General features: G+C 40.8%; 1 protein-coding gene across 5 annotated transcripts in view; it reads left to right on the top strand.

The window, feature by feature from the left end:
* Positions 1–16,561, top strand: part of atp8a2 (ATPase phospholipid transporting 8A2) — an 81,470-nt gene that overhangs the window by 58,663 nt on the left and 6,246 nt on the right. For all 5 annotated transcript variants that reach the window (XM_047349731.1, XM_047349730.1, XM_047349733.1 and 2 more), the window contains 8 exons: positions 1,912–2,095; positions 7,056–7,166; positions 9,000–9,074; positions 9,369–9,491; positions 10,901–10,979; positions 11,063–11,124; positions 12,863–12,919; positions 15,203–15,310. In XM_047349731.1, coding sequence (XP_047205687.1) covers positions 1,912–2,095; positions 7,056–7,166; positions 9,000–9,074; positions 9,369–9,491; positions 10,901–10,979; positions 11,063–11,124; positions 12,863–12,919; positions 15,203–15,310 — 799 coding nt within the window. The remainder of the gene's footprint in view (positions 1–1,911; positions 2,096–7,055; positions 7,167–8,999; positions 9,075–9,368; positions 9,492–10,900; positions 10,980–11,062; positions 11,125–12,862; positions 12,920–15,202; positions 15,311–16,561) is intronic.

Here is a 16,561-nt window from a genome sequence, read left to right as displayed (position 1 = left end):
TCACATCCAAAAACGTCTAGTACAAAACAAACAAACTGCAAGAGCGTTTAATGGCAAAAGCACTGAATGTCCTGAACCCACAGAAATCTTGCTCTCTTTTGTAGCAGCATGAATTAAAAGCCATCATGCATCCAAAGGAAACTCTTTCCTTTCTAGAAACCTTTTACAGCCTTTGTGCTTCTTCTGATTTCATTTTAAATGCTTCACTGATACAGAAAATATGGAACTTTAAGTCTTGTTCACTCAGTTATAAGTTGTGCAGCAAGGAGTGTTGCCATTGCAGGAAACTCTGATTACTATAATTAGGAAAATATAATAAATGTTTGCTCTCATGCTGTAGGTTAATATTCAGTTATAGAACTACTAATAATAATCTAAGTATCTGGCTGTAGAGATCTTTCACTGACCTTGTGTTAGCCATTCCTCAAAATTCTTAATAGATGTCTGGATCCATGCAAAAATTCACAAAATCTTTTGAAAAATACAAATATCCAAAATTGAGATATGGTAAACATCTGCTTGATGATCTACATGAGGTTCTAAAATTACAAGTGCTTTACTTTTTGTTATTCAGCTCTAATCCCAGTGATTGTATCACGTTTCACGTTTGAGATATATTTGTTTTCACTGTATATTTTTCAGATAGTACATGATGAAACTCATTAAGAGTTTGGCTGCAAGTGACTGACGCACACTGAAAAGCATCCTGATACAAAGTGGTTTTTAAACAGTCTTAAGGACAAATTCAGTCCAGGGTTCAACTTCAGAGAATGCAAACACTGTGTGTGGGCCAGGATTGTTTTTTTTACTCACACAGCTTGAAACATACAAAATGCCCTGGACACACACACCACTTACCATTGTGAAACATGGTGGTAGCAGCATCATGCTGTTACAGGACAATCCTGGAAGAAAATCATTGGAGATTGACTGTAATACAACATTTGAAAAGTATTTACTTAGGGAGGTTGAATAAAAATGCATACTACACTATTGCAAAAACATTTGCAAACCATGCATCATTGTATCAATACTTTGTGTTGGTCTATCACATAAAATCCCAATGAAATGCATAGAGGTTTATGGTACTAAGGTGAAAAAGTGGTATTATGGCTTTTTTAAGACATTGTCAAAAACATGTGGAGTCTAACACTGATGAAAAACCAGTTTAATCCTAGTTGAGAGCAGTGAGCTAACTCCAGTCTAGTTCTTGGACCTTAGTTTTGCTGTGTTTTTCCAGTATGTACAAACCGTTATTTCTCCATCAACAGCAACTAGTATCAATGAAAACATATGTTTCTAAATTAAAGCCAATCAGAAAAGCATTAGTATGTAGGACTAGTACATGTTTTGTAGCATATATTCCTAGATCCCCTTCAGTAACCATATGTCCATAAGTCATGTCTTCTCAGTCGCTTGGTAAATGCAGCCTGACACTTCGCCGTCCTCCCTCAGCGTCCTTCAGGGAAGCACCTGAAACTGAGCCCCCTGCGGTCTTCTTTTGTCAGTGAAGAGACCGAACCGGTTACCGACTGAGTATCAGTGATACAGGTCAAGAGGGTGGAGTACCTCTGGAAGCTCCCTCAGCACTCCAGCTCAGGATGCATCCAGTCATGCATAAGTCCATGCAAGCACACATCAAGGATGAGTTTCTGGAAATCTGTTAAGCAGAGAAGTGAGCGGTTGTTTATAGCTTCTGCTAACTGTGCTGTGTTTCCGGCAGCTTCTCAGTAATCCGTTTTCCCATTTTCGTCTGGCTTTGTTTGTGCTAATGACTGATTCACTTAATGCCTTTTTTTTTTTTACAATATATTCTCCTTCCTTTGTCCTTCCTGCCTCTAATTTCCTGCCCAGTTCAGGCATCTGCATCCATTTAATATTAACCAGCTAATCTCCATCTGTTCACTGCAGAGTGTCTCCGCTGCAGAAGTCAGAGATTGTGGACATGGTGAAAAAGCACGTTAAAGCCATCACTCTGGCAATAGGTGATGGTGCGAATGATGTGGGCATGATTCAGACGGCTCACGTCGGAGTGGGAATCAGCGGCAACGAGGGCATGCAGGCCACCAACTCCTCCGACTACTCCATCGCACAGGTGAGAGTAGACTCAGCCAACAAGATGTGTTCCTAAATACTGCAAGAAAAATGACATCCAACATCTGAAAAGAGCCAACAGGAGCATTTATATAAGTAAAAATATGGCTACAACGAGCTTAAATTAAACATGATTTATTTCTACAAGTGTTTTATTAAAATGAATATAGTATTTAAAGAGTTTTTCATCCAAGAATATCATAAAATATTTGTAGGAGGATACAAACACAGTAGGCAAGGTAAGTTTATTTTATATACGCACAAGACAATTCAAAGTGTTTTACATGATGAAAAACAAAAGTACATTGCAGTGATTAAAAAAATCATAAAGTACATTGCAGTGGCATAATAAAGGAAAGTAAAGAAAGGTAAAATAACAAAGTTTGATTACAGACTGAAATAAAAAAAATGCACTCAATGCTTTTAGGCCCATATTTTCTTAACATAAAATCAAACGCTTCTCCCTGGGGAGGAGGCAACTCCTTAGAACTGTTCTGACCCATTATCTCTACATAATGGGGGAATGTTCCTTTTTAAAACTGGTCCACAGCTGGACCAAGAGTCAGAGACTTTCAGGTGCTCTGTACCTTCCTCCTAATTTCTTTTAGGAGAGCCCAGTTTAGGAATACGTTGTTCGGACATACAATAACAGCCGGGACAACTGCAGGGATTTTTTTTCAGTTTGGTGGGATTTTGTTAGCATTTAGTACTAAAATGTAAATTAAGGTCCAATGCAGCCTGCAGATGAATGACACAAAGGCACATTGGGTTGAGTGACAATAAACAACCGTCATCAGCATAGAGATGGATGAATGCATCAGTCCCAATACTGAATTTGATTTCTCTTTTATAGGCTTTAATATAGGTAGATAAATTAACAATTTAAACACATTTATTTCTAGTCTTCCTAACGTAAGTTGTCATTATCTTTTTTTTATGAGAAACAGAGGCGTCGTATTGCCGCCGAGATCAGTCATTGTACAGTTTTAAGACAAATGTTTACTGGAGTTGACATTTTAACTGTCTAGCTTTTATAATGCTAGCCATGTTAGTGCAGCTAGCGTTACAAGCTCAACAGTCTCCGCAAGTATTCATTAGAGAGCAAAAGACCTTTACCTTATTGAGATTTCCAAATGGCCGCCAACATTACCAGGTACATGGTGTTCTGTGGTAGACAAAGTTTGATTAAAATAAGGCTCTTTTGCTGTACTCTGTTAAGCCTTCCCGTTATCCGTCTAAAATCTATCACTCTCTCACATCTTGAGTGAACATCAGTTGTGTCTCAACATTAAACAAACACAGAAAATACAGTTTTGTTTAAAACTAAAGTTAGAAGGAAGCTACTAAAAACTAAACACTTTTCTATCTACTCTCTGTAATAAACGTCCACGTAGAAGATTGTTGCGACCAGTCTGCTGTGTTCACTGATCGGGGAAAAGATTCATCAGGTCACCGGTCAGGACAGATCGGACACCAACTTGTTTCTCCTTGCGTCTCTACTTACGACCAGAAATATAATTAGAAAAGCAGCCGATCGCTAAAGCTGAAATGGCGCCATCGGAAAGCCTTGAGTTATTTTCTACAGCAAGGTGTCCAAACGTTTTGTTACATGGGCCATTATTGTCAAGTCAAAAGTACTGGTGTGCCAATAAAATAAATAAAATTCCCTAAAAGTTTTTATTTTTATCCTTCAGAAACAATAAACTAAGTATGCAGTATTTTAATTTAACAAATAAAGTTGTCAGAGGTTTTGTAGGAAAGGGACAGGTAAATCATTGTAGATCCCAATCATAAAAAGGGGTTTTGTCTTCCAGTTTGCAAATAATTTTGGGCTCGTTTCAACAAAAATTTAAACTAATGTAGTTGGGGGGGGGGTCTAAATGCCTTTGTAGAAACTTTGCATGCCAAGGACCACAGTGCTGCATATTGTATACCATTGACAAAGACACTTAAAACTCTAGAAACAGTTACAATGCAAAGCTATTGCCCAAACCCAAGCTGATGGTTGGGTCCAAGTATTTCATTAACTGGACATTTACTGCCCTTTCAGGCACCTATTTATACAGTTTAGAAATCGATTTTTATATATGTATATATATAATTAGTTTTATCAACTTTTTGTAAGAGCAGAACAAAAGTTGTCGAGCCTGCTGCAACGTCTTCAGTTACTTAGTCCTGGCTGCTTACGCTTCATCTAATCCTGCTCTTTAACCTCACCTCAGGGGAGGAAATGAAAGGAGATTTCACTTACAAAGATCAGTGAAGTATCATATTATCCATATGAAAACATTGCTCTCAACAGGCCTTTACAGTCTGAACTACGCCAATGCTATAGTAGTCAAAACACAAGCAGATACAAGTGCAAAGATTTCGCACACGTTTGTTGTTGCTGTGGAAGTAAGGTTAGTTAACAATAAATGCATGTGTCAATAGAGAAATACAAGATTATTATCACATATGTGTCATTTATGGTGTAAACTTTACAAATCTGAAAGGACCAAAGACACGTTTGGTAACCCCTGGCAGATGAGAGTAACACAAATTAGTGTGTTGTTGTATTTATCCTGAAATAAATTATACACAGGTGGACTCTCTTTACTAATCAGGTGACCTGTGGAGGAAGTTTGTAAGCTGGATTTTATTTAGGGGTATCAGAGTAAAGGGGGGTTGATACAACTGCTTGCCATGCATTACAGATTTTACTTGTAATAAAATGAAAGCCATGTATCCTTTTCCTTTCCCTTCACAATTTTGCACCACTTCGTGTTGCTCTATCACATAAAATACACTGAAGTTTGAAGTTGACTAAATGGAAAAGCTCTATGGGGTGTGAATACTTTTAGAAGGATCTGTGCCTATTATCCATTCAAACAATAACAGAGTTAATCCAGATACAATGCAGAGGTGCTCCCATGCACCCAGCAGGGTCCTGGAGGGTGTGTGGGGGTTTGCCCAACCAGTCTACATGTGCTTTGTGGACTTGGAGAAGGCGTTCGTCCATGTCCCTCTGGGAATCCTGTGGGGGGTACTCCGGGAGTATGGGGTACCAGGCTCTTTAATACGGGCTGTTAGGTCCCTGTATGACTGGTGTCAGAGCTTGGTCCGCATTGCTGGCCACTTTTGTCATCGATTCTTTTCATAACTTTTATGGACAGAATTTCTAGGGTCAGCCAAGGTGTTGAGGGGATCCGTTTTGGTGGCCGTAGGTTTGCGTCTCTGCTTTTTGTGGATGATGTGGTCCTATTGGCTTCATCAGCTCGTGATCTACAACTCTCACTGGAGCAGTTTGCGCGTGAAGCGGCCAGGATGAGAATCAGTGCCTCCAAGTCCGAGGCCATGGACTTGAGCGGGAAAAGGGTAGAGTGCCTTCTCTGGGGGCACTCTATCGGAGTGGAGGTCTTGCTTCAAGTGAAGGAGTTCAAGTATCTTGGTTTCTTGTTCACGAATGAGGGAAAAACAGAGCGAGAGGTCGATAGACAGATTGGTGCTGCATCAGCAGTGATGCGGGCGCTGTACTGGTCTGTCGTGGTGAAGAGAGAGCTGAGTCAAAAAGCAAAGCTCTCGATTTACCGGTCGATCTACGTTCCTACCTTCATCTATGGCCATGAGCTTTGGGTCATGACCGAAAGAACGAGATCACGGATACAAGCGGCCAAAATGAGTTTCCTTCACAGGGTGTCTGGGCTCGGTCATCGGGGAGGGACTCAGAGTAGAGCCGCTGCTTCTCCACGTCGAGAGGAGCCAGTTGAGGTGGCTCAGGTATCTGGTCAGGATGCCTCCTGGACGCTTCCCTGGTGAGGTGTTCTGGGCACATCCCACCGGGAGGAGGCCCAGAGGAAGACCCAGGACACGCTGGAGGGACTATGTTTCTCGGCTGGCCTGGGGAACGCACTGGGATTCCCCCGGATGAGCTGGCCCAAGTGGCTGCGGAGAGGGAAGTCTGGGCTTCTCTGCTTAGGCTGCTGCCCCGCGCCATGATCCCGGATAAGCAGAAGACGATGGATGGATAAATGGATAAATGGAAAAGCTGTATGGCGTGAGAATACTTTTTGCCGGATCTGTCTGTTACCCGTTCAAACAAAACTGTACTGTGCGTGACATGTTAATCCAGATACAAGCCATCAAAAATGCTAAACAAAAAAACAGATCGTTGCTGTAATTATCACATTTCATTAGGCAGCAGCCATTTTGGATTTTGAGGTCAGGGTTAGTGAGGAGTCAGAATTGCAGGTTCTGAGTGTGTTGACTTTGACCTCCAAATGCAAACTGATTGTAGCATTAGCAACCCCATAAATAAAGAAGGGAGGAAGAGGAAACGCATGATCTATGTCTGCAGGATCCTATTTAGAAGATAATGTTCAGGGACAAATGATTGATTTTAATGTAATTATGTAATAAACTATAATTATGATCTCTCAGTTTTTTACACAAGCACTCAGCAGAGGCCTGCATGATAATGTCATGGGATATTGCGATAACGTAGATAAATGTTGCAATGACGATGAGGCATGTTTATAAATAAACAAATATTTTAACTGCAAATTGTTGTTTATCTGCTTTGGTTTCATTGCAAACCTAGATGCTAGATAGTGAATGGTTTATCCAGTAAATGGAAAAAGTCACATTTTATTGCCACCTCAGCAGCAGTTTTATTGAAATAGTTCCTTTTGACAACATCTGCAGTTTTCTTTTAATATCTAAATGTCCTCCAAAAGCATCTACAGTTAGGCTCTCTATGCTAGTAATAAATTGTTGTAATTCTAATAAATTAGCAGTACTTTCTGAAGCTATATCAAAGTAGGTTATCTAATCTTTGTTCATTTTAATGCTCTTTGAGCCTTGCTTTGCTAAAACTTGGTCACCTTCTTCGCATACTGTAATCTTTGTTCATGTTCCACCTGCAGTTTTCCGTTCTAACCTTCATTTTTCTTCATCTCTGTCTCTGATTTTCCTCTTCTCAGTTCTCCTACTTGGAAAAGCTCCTGCTGGTCCACGGGGCGTGGAGCTACAACCGCGTCACAAAATGCATCCTCTACTGTTTCTATAAGAATGTGGTCCTCTACATTATAGAGGTAAGAGCCCACACACCCACACGGTTACATTAACAGAGACATTTGGCAGCTGTTTGTCGACATGGCTGACAGTGACGGACGAGGTGCCCTTCTGGTGTCTGCTTTCTGTCTCCTTCCCACACACACACAAATGTGTGTGTGTGTGTATATATATATATATATATATATATATATATATATATATATATATATATACCTAAAAGTCTCTTTACATCATCTGTGGCGAGCCCTTGGCCCTTGAGGTCAGCTGCCTTGTGTGCAAATACTTGAATTACACATGTTTTATGTACTTCTTGGAACCAAATAACCCCTTTAAGGGGAAGGATTTGGTGTGCAGTTTATTACTCATTATTGTAGTTTGTATGATTTGAGAAAATGCCTAAAAGATGATTATGTGATGGTTATTTGTTACCTAGAGTTGGATCTCTTTGTTAGATGAAGGAGTCTGCTGCAGCTGTCCTCACTCCCAGCACCTCGCTTTGCCGTAAAAGGACGCCAGCAGGTGCCAGTTCTCGCGGGAGAGGTGGGCCTCTGCCTGACGTCCCGTTCTCACCACGGGCTCACGTTACTGGATTCCAGCAGGAAATTATGGCCGAGAAGTTAGAGACAATCTCTCTCCCCTTAGAGGAGACACAATAAGTGGGAAGGGTGTGTTTGTGTCTGGCCTCTCCCTTGGGCTGTTTGCTCCACTGTATGCCCCAGTAACACCACAGCTCCCAGCAGCAGTCCCAAGAATTTAATCTGTCTGACCTCAGATCAGATTGTGGCTTAATGAAGGTCCATCAATCTATGTTCAACCATCTGACCTACACTGTCACCTTCAGATTAAAAAGAAATTCTTTATAATGTTCAGGAACCACCCAGGCTCAAGCCTTTCATGAACTGGAAGGTGTGGGGACATCAGTGTCCCCGTCTACAGTCGAGTGAGTTTTAGGATGCTGACCAAGAAAGAAGCGCCTGCTGTAAAAAGTGACACCTTCAAGCTTGCCTGAAATTTGCAGCTGCCCACATCAGTGAGCCTAATGTCGTCTTTGTTGGTTTTTCGCTTCTGGTCGGCTGACTAGGTTTCGAAACTAAGAATGGAAATTTGAGCGATTCCAGGAGAATCTGAATGTTAGTCCTGGTTCCAATGGATTTTCGAGTCTAGATGCCCAACCCAACTACCTCTAATCAACAGACTGTTGAAGCTTTTTGACAGTTGGGTGTTCTAACAGGGCAAAGTGGATGACAATGGTCAACATGAAGCTTTTTTGATGGCCCTGACTTTAACGCTGGTGAAAATGTTTGGACTTTGCTCAGAAGCTGAATCCTTGCCAAGAAACCTACCTACTTAAAGGATCTCTACCAATTCTGCTAAGTAGACTGGTCAAATATCCACCCAGAGCTATGGCAAAAGAATGCTGATGGCTGCAAAAAGTATGGGGTTGAGGTGCAACTTACTGAAGGATATTTGTCACAATATTAGTCAGGAGCGTATGCATATATTTGATGTTTATTTCTGACTCTGTGGGAATTGGGAACAAATACTCCAACAAATATGAACTTAGTGCAGTAATAGTTGTGGAAAAGTCATTAAAGTGACTCCTTCTATTATGAGCACACCCTGAAAAAAGACGAGCTCATATGCATCTTTACGATCCGAAATGGATCGTGGCATTCATGTCTAAGTGTGGGACTGCATATTTGTTATTTTGAGGTTTCTATGTCGTTTCTTTAAAAGAGACACATTTATAAATGTCTTTGCATTGTTTCCACCATCATTCCCTACAAAATGTTAGCCTTACCTTCAGCTGTTACTCCTCTCATCGCCTCTCACCTCTTTCTGTGTCCTAGCTATGGTTTGCCTTTGTGAACGGCTTCTCCGGTCAGATCCTTTTTGAGCGCTGGTGTATAGGCCTCTACAACGTGGTGAGTGTTCACCTCTCACACTTTCACCTAGTCATCCCTCCTGCTCTCTACCTATCTCTCATTGGATCTCAAGCACTCTGTTCTTATTGCTGCTCCGTCTTCATGCCAGAGACGTCTGCATGGAAGCATGTTTGGATGAGCGCGTGCTTGTGTGCGTTCTGGCGACTCCGTGCGTCTGGCTGCAGATGCCTTGGGGCTTCTCTGCGTTTAAAACATTATGGAATTCCTTCTTAGCACTGACCATCTGATAAGAACAATGACCGCTCAGCAAAGCATATGTGTGCGTTTCTGCAGATATTCACCGCGCTGCCCCCTTTCACTTTGGGGATCTTTGATCGGCCATGCAGCCAGCAGAACATGCTCCGCTTCCCGCAGCTCTACAGGATAACCCAGAATGCCGAGGGCTTCAACACCAAGGTGTGTGTGGTGAAAATGTTTTTACTCCCGCTTTCCTGGCTTGTTGTGGATGTTTATGATCTGATGAGTGATGCTGGGTGTTTGTTTGGGATCTGGGCGAGTAAACGAAGTCTTAATGAAATTCGCAGCTGCAGCATAAGAAAGTCTTTCATTTTAGCGTGCTGTGTGTGCGCTGATACATGTTTACTGCACAGGAAGGGGCTTTTGATGGCACATAGGGAATGATGTGCATTACTGTAAGAAATAGCTTTTTCTGTATGTGTTTTTTTTTTACATGTATGAACCATGTAAAACAATGTAAAAATGTGTGAAAACCTTTAAAATTCCTCTTATTAAACATAATCTTATTCTGAAAAATAATTCAACTACAATTATTCGGTGGGGAAAAAGAAAGAAAAGCGCTGGTGTTTATTAATTATTACTCAGAACAACTTTTATAAAATAAATGTATCTGAAGCATTTTTGTAGTTCATATTTTACTATTTGGAAGAAATCTGTGATTTTCTGTTTTTCTAGGGTATAAATATCAGGTAGCACCGACCCATGTTCTCTTAGACACTCTAGAAAATGGGAAAGACAAGTGAACAGTAGGCAGGAAATTAGGGCTGCACAATATATCGCAAATTTATCGTTATCGCAATATGACTGTAGGCCATATGCACTTTACAAAAAACTGCTTGGACTCTAGTAAGTGTTGGCTAATTAATTAAGTATTAGTTGTTCATATTTGGAGACACTTGCATACATGCATAATACAAACATGTCTCCAAATGATCTAAATTATCTTTATAACTAGGGATTCGTTGTCAGGATGTTTATACTTGGGCGTTACAGAAGTAGTAATAATTCTGAAAACTTCACATACTTTCTCACATTATAAACACAAATTTAATGTACTTTTTACAGATTTTGATTTCAGAAAAGTAGGACGTGCAGTCCACCTTTCTGATACCCCCAAATGAAATCCAGTACAAACATCTGCCTTTAGAGGTCCTCTAGTTATTAAACCCACTCCAGTTTAATTTAATCTCGATATAAAGCCATCCTTCTCCATTATTCTTGATCTGAGCAGGAGCATGTTGTGTAGCTTTAATCTGTCAGCTGTGAAACGCGACGGCTGCTAAACAGTGTGCAGGTTTGTGAAGTGAACAAAACTTCAAGTCAAGGATTTTGCCTGAATACATTTTTGGCTAGTTATTAAAGACGGTCAGTGAATCATTTTAGCTCTATAAGGAGGGAAAGAAAAGGTCAAACACTCACTGATGGACCACTGCGGCAACCTTTGAATGAAATATGCATTGGACTCCGGTCTTATCATATCTTTACCACAGGAGACGGTAATTGTTCTGTTTGTGCTTTCAGTTTTTCTCCACCTGTTTTTTTTAATTCTCTCTCACACCTTCTTCCAGGTGTTTTGGGGACACTGTATCAATGCACTGATTCATTCAATTATCCTCTTCTGGTTTCCTCTCAAAATGTTAGAGCATGGTAAGCACAATCAGACACATCTTTATAATGTATGATTAATTTTGTCTTATTTCTTTACAAAGTTTCTCGTTTTTGGTCCATAGATTCCCCGTTCAGTAACGGCCAGGGAAACGACTACCTGTTTGCAGGAAATATGGTCTACACGGTAAGCTTCTTGCTTTTATTTTCTGGCTGCAGACTTGTGTGAAAACTCTTCCTCAGAATCATTTCAGAGTTGTTTCATCCATCTGCTTTGTCTCAGCCCCACGCTCAATGCTAGTCCATGTACCATACCGGTCAGACGTTCAGACACTCATCATAGACATGAGCTTCATATTAATTTGGGGCTTTCAAAGATGCATTTGAACTGTTGCTTTTTAAGGCTGGAATAAGGATACAACAGACATCTGTAGAATTTAAAAATAAAAACTCACTGCACAAGCTCAAATTTGTCTTATTTTTTTATCCAATCCCCACAAACCAAAATTATACATACAGTAATAAACTAAGTAAAATCAGTCCAGACGTTTGTTGTTGGCCTGCTTTTTGCAATCCAGTTTCATTTTTGATGTGTGTTTGGGATCATGGGAAAACACAGGGTTTCCATCCACCTGTTCTCGGTTCAGTTGAATATGGAGATGGTCCTCCTTTTTCACTTAACCAGCATTCCATGGTGCATTTTCTTGTGGTCGTTTATTTTCATTTTTTTTTTTTTTTTTTCCGGAGCACATTTATGGGCTTCGGTTTTGCTTGAAGGCATTAATTTTGGAACATGGCCTCCTTTCATAGTAAGCAGTCTCTCGCTGCATGGTGATTTAAAACCTGTTTCACTCTGAAGAGTGACGCTAGTCTCCCAGCATGTTCTAATTTATGATTAGCTTGAACCTTGGTGGTTCCTGCCTTGGCTGTCAACATCCTGACCAATTTCCTTTAATTTGAGGTCATAGTTTGGGTCAAATGAGGGGAAATTTTGACACAGTTGTTTTTCCCAACAAGACAATGATCCCAAAAACACATAAAACTAGTTTTGTGATTACTTAAGCAGGCTGACATTAAGCTTCTGGAATGGCCCAGATCTTAATCCTGTCTAAAATTTACAAAATGTTAGCTTAATGGTTTTAACCAGTTTAAATTAACTTGACCTTATCTGCCAAGATGACTGATCAAATGACCAACCAGAATCATACCAGGATGTTGTCTATAAGACACGTGGTGCAAGTGCAGTTTTTCAAGGGACATTTATTCAGATATTTGTAAGAGTGCATGTGTATTTCTGTGATTGCAAATTTGAACCTGGGGATCAGAGAACATCTGAAATAAAATCATACTTGTGTACCTAGTTGTTGTTTCGAAAACGTATTTGTTGTATCATGCCATCCTGAAACAAGAGCAGTTAATATGCAGTATTGAATGCCCAACATTAGTGGCATTCATGCCAAAGATGATTGTATCTGAAGCTTTAGCTCCATGCAGTCTCATGCGAATGTGTGCAATTTGTTGTATTCAGGGTTCCTACACAGTCTGGGTAAAAAATAAGAGTGTGGAAAAGTATTTCTATTTGCAGATTTTATTCCCAATCCCAATGTTCAGATATTGTTTTTTATTTCCTTTCCTCTGCCATAAATTCATGGTGGACTTTAGTATTTTACATTTTTAATGATTGTGACAGACTGAACTCTGGGAAGAGGAGTCTGGAGAAGTCTGGTGTTTTTACATGAGAACTGTGTAGGAACCCTGTCTATTGTGTGTTTGTGTAAAGTGCCTGGTGGGGGTCTGAGGTATTTTAATAGGCATTGCTGAGTTTACTGTAAGGCATTAATGTTTATTGTCTCCACAGTTGCCAGTGTACTAATTCGGTCTCCTGTTTTTTTCTCCTCTGTTTCTGTTTGTGTGCCTCTGTGCAGTATGTGGTCGTTACAGTTTGTCTAAAAGCTGGAATGGAGACCACCGCTTGGACCAGGGTATGAGCAAAACCTTAATAAACCGAGCCACATGTGATATTTTGCTCATACAGCGGGGAGAAGAAGTATTTGATACACTGCCGATTTTTCAGGTTTTGCAATAAAACGAAAAACTGCAAAATCGTCAGTGTATCAAATTGTTGTTCTCCTCACTGTACGTAAATAGAAGAGTGTAGGTTTTTTTTTTTCAATGTCAGGTCTTTTCAACTTCATAGTCAGGGAGAAGCCTGTGGTGAAAGCTTTAGGGTTTCTCCAAATCCATTTTCTTTTACAGTTTTCCTCCCTTCACTTCATCTGTTTTCATAAATATAAAACATTGGAGAGCAAAAAATGCAGAGTCTGAAAAAAATCCAAATGACAAATTAACACTCGAGTCTGGAGGCCTTACTGTGAGGCACCTGAGAGGGCCACTAAATATGCTCTGAGAGATTTATCTTATAAAGTACAAAGGCAGATCATAGCTGCTCAAACAGGGCACGAAGAACAGACCAGAAGAGGAAGAGATTCCCATCTGTCAGACCGATATTAAAGGCAGAAGCACCGGAGGGACACATATTTAATTTTACATTGCTAATGTAGCGTGCAGATGTCCTGTCTTTTCAGAAAAATGTTTTATTCAACTCACACTCCTGTTTTTATTATGAACTGTTATAGAAGACAGCCAATGATGAATAAGGTTCTGTTTATCATTTTTCAGCTAAAATATTATTTGTACTTGTTTATTTGTTAGAGCCATTACTCATTTGTAGATAAAGTGGATGGGAATTATTTTTCCAACATTCATAAGAAATTTCTCAAAGAAGTGCATAACCCTTAAAATATATTGTCTCTTGTTTTGTTGGCAAACCGATTTTCATCGGGCACATTAAAGGAAACAACTGTGGTAGATCATCCTGAGCTGATAAGCTGATCAGTCTGAAGCGCTGTTCCATTGTTACATACTAAGGTAGAATTTGGGCGTGGTCCTCTTTCTTCATTGGTCAATGGCCAATTCCACTGGTATTTAGAGAGACCCTCAGCATGATGCTGCCATTTTGTTCTCTCTCCCAGAACTAAACATCATTTTGATCTTGCAGCCCTGGTTTAAGGGTTTTGCAGCTTGTTCTTGATGTAGATTTTGGGCAGAACATTTTTCTTCCATGGTATCTGAAAATGAAGTGGGTCTGCAGCAGTGGGAGGGACCTATAAAAGACTCTCCAGACATAAAATCAGGTGGAAAAACAAAGGCACCTTATCAAATCCAAATGATTAAATTGTAGGTTAGTATAAAAAGTATCCTTGTTACTCATTAAACAACATATCTTTAAATAAAAAGAGGAAACATTTCGAACACGCTACCCCTTATAGCTAGTGTTACCCCTGTTGAAGGGGATTCAAATAATCAAGTAATTAGCAGAACTCTTTAAAGCTTGGTTGCAAGCTGAAGCAGTAATTCAGCCATTTGATTCAGGCATGTTTGATCTGGGACACATCTAAACGTTGCCGGACACAGGCCCCTCGAGGGCTGGAATTTACCTTAACTGTGAAATTCAAAGAATTCGGCAAATATTTCCAAGCCCAGCATGTTCTTTAACAGACTGATGTTGAAAGCTCATAAAGAAGAAAAGAGAGGAACTTTGCAGTAAATTCGTTAAGCCTTCCTGTTAGCTGCTAAAAATCTCCCCCTGTATCATAGCCTGAATGTACCAATGACCTGTCCCGACTTAGCTTCTTACATCTTTGTGTCTCCTTTGACTTAATTTGTAAATACATCACTGATACAGAAAACAGGATAATACAACATGATAGCACTTTCTTTTGGCTTGTGCACTGAAACATTTAAATTTCTGAGTTTTAATTAGGCCGGTCACCAGTGAGGGACAATTGGGCTGAAAGTCAGCTGATTTCAGTACATGGTGTCAGCGTTCAGTTTTGAAACACCAGCAGAACTGGAGGTAATGTTTGGGAAAACGGGAGCTCACGCTGTGACAGTGACATTATTTGGTTAGTTCCCGCTGCCGGAGTGTCAGAGACTGGCAGGACAGACAGCTAGGCGCTGACACCTTTGTCCGTTCAGCTGTCCACACAACAGTCTGGGAGTAATGAAGTGAGGTCGCACTGGAATTCACACAGTGTCCCCTTACAGCACATTACAGAGACAGGTTAAAGACAGGGGAGGAGGGAGGGAAAGGTTGGCTATATTCAGAGCTGTATGTGCGCTATTTGACCTCGTCTTGTCTTTTCTGAACCTCTAATCTCCCTCTTTGTTCTTGTTTTCTCTTGTCTTCCTTTGCTGTGTTGTAGTTTTCCCACCTGGCTGTATGGGGAAGCATGGTTCTCTGGATGGTCTTCTTTGCCGTCTACTCCGTGTTCTGGCCCGCCATCCCAATTGCCCCCGACATGCTGGGCCAGGTAATTTGCTCTTTATAAAGCAGCTGATTTGGGTTACTGTAGCCCCTCCCTGTAAATCTTTATTTTTGAACATCTCCTGCCCCTCCTTTCTGAATATTGGTCATGGCATCTAAGAGACTCACCTCTTGGGTGTTCTATGTCAGCACTGCTGGAGCCCCCTGGGAGGGAGGTGTAGACCCCAGCAGGCCCCCTCAGCAGACTCCACGCACCTGCTGCAAGTCACCAGAACTCCTGTCTTTTACTGCTCCCTGTGGAAGTGTGGACTTGTATGGGTGGGCTGCTAGTGAGGGTGATGAGGGTATAGTAGGGGAGTCAGGAGAGTGTAGAGCACCTTAATTGGGAGACTGGTTGTAGAGTTTGAGGATAAAGACCCTGGTGGGACTGGGTGCCCCACTGAGTGGACATGCAGGAGAAACCGGACCGCCTCAGCTCTCCTCAACCCATTAATTCAATTTATGTCAAAAATCAGGAATGCGGTCAAATATCCCTGCAGCTGCTCAGTCTGACTGGGGAAATAGTCAAAGACACCTAACCATCATAACCCCCCTCTTTCATTCCCCACCCCTAAACTACCTCCTCCTGCTATCTATACATCCATTTGTCCATGGGGGAGGGGGCTGAGGATGAAAAAGAGCATAGTTGTACTCAGTTATTCTGAGCACAACTATCTTACACCCTGCCACTCTCTTTGTGTCCTTCTTCCTTCCTCCTTTCTTACCATCCTTGGTTCCTTCCCTTCCTCCCTACTTCCCTTAAATGAGGCATTTCTTTCATCCTTCCTTCCTTCCTTCCTTCTTTGCTTCCTTCCTTCCTTGAGTTTTTTTCTTTCCTCTTTTGTGTCCTTTCCTACTTCCTCCCTTGTGTCCTCCTTTCATTTCTTTCCTTCCTGCCTGCATTATGTCCTTCTCTACTTCTTACCTACTTCCTTTCTTGTGTCAGTCATTCCTTCCATCCTTTTTTCTTTCCTTTTTTGGGTCCTTTAGTTACTTCCTTTTGTCTATTCTTACATTCTTTTCCTTCCTTCCCTCTTTCATTCCATCTGCCCACTGCCACAAAATCAAAGTAAACTTTAGTGTATTTATATTTTTAAATTACCAAAAAGAACTGAGAACTTTGCGAAGTTGGAACTAGTATTTTTACTTGAAGAACATGTGAACTCTGCTCCCTTCCTCTCTGGGAATCCAACCGTGTTCGTATCTGTGTACGCAAACCCATTGAAGCAGAAGTCCCTGTGCACGGTTTAAAGTGACA

The sequence above is a fragment of the Girardinichthys multiradiatus genome, chromosome 21 (assembly GCF_021462225.1).
Source record: "Girardinichthys multiradiatus isolate DD_20200921_A chromosome 21, DD_fGirMul_XY1, whole genome shotgun sequence".
NCBI lineage: Eukaryota > Metazoa > Chordata > Actinopteri > Cyprinodontiformes > Goodeidae > Girardinichthys > Girardinichthys multiradiatus.
The sequence above is the reverse complement of the archived record's forward strand: the minus strand, read 5'-3'. Positions and strand labels throughout refer to the sequence as shown.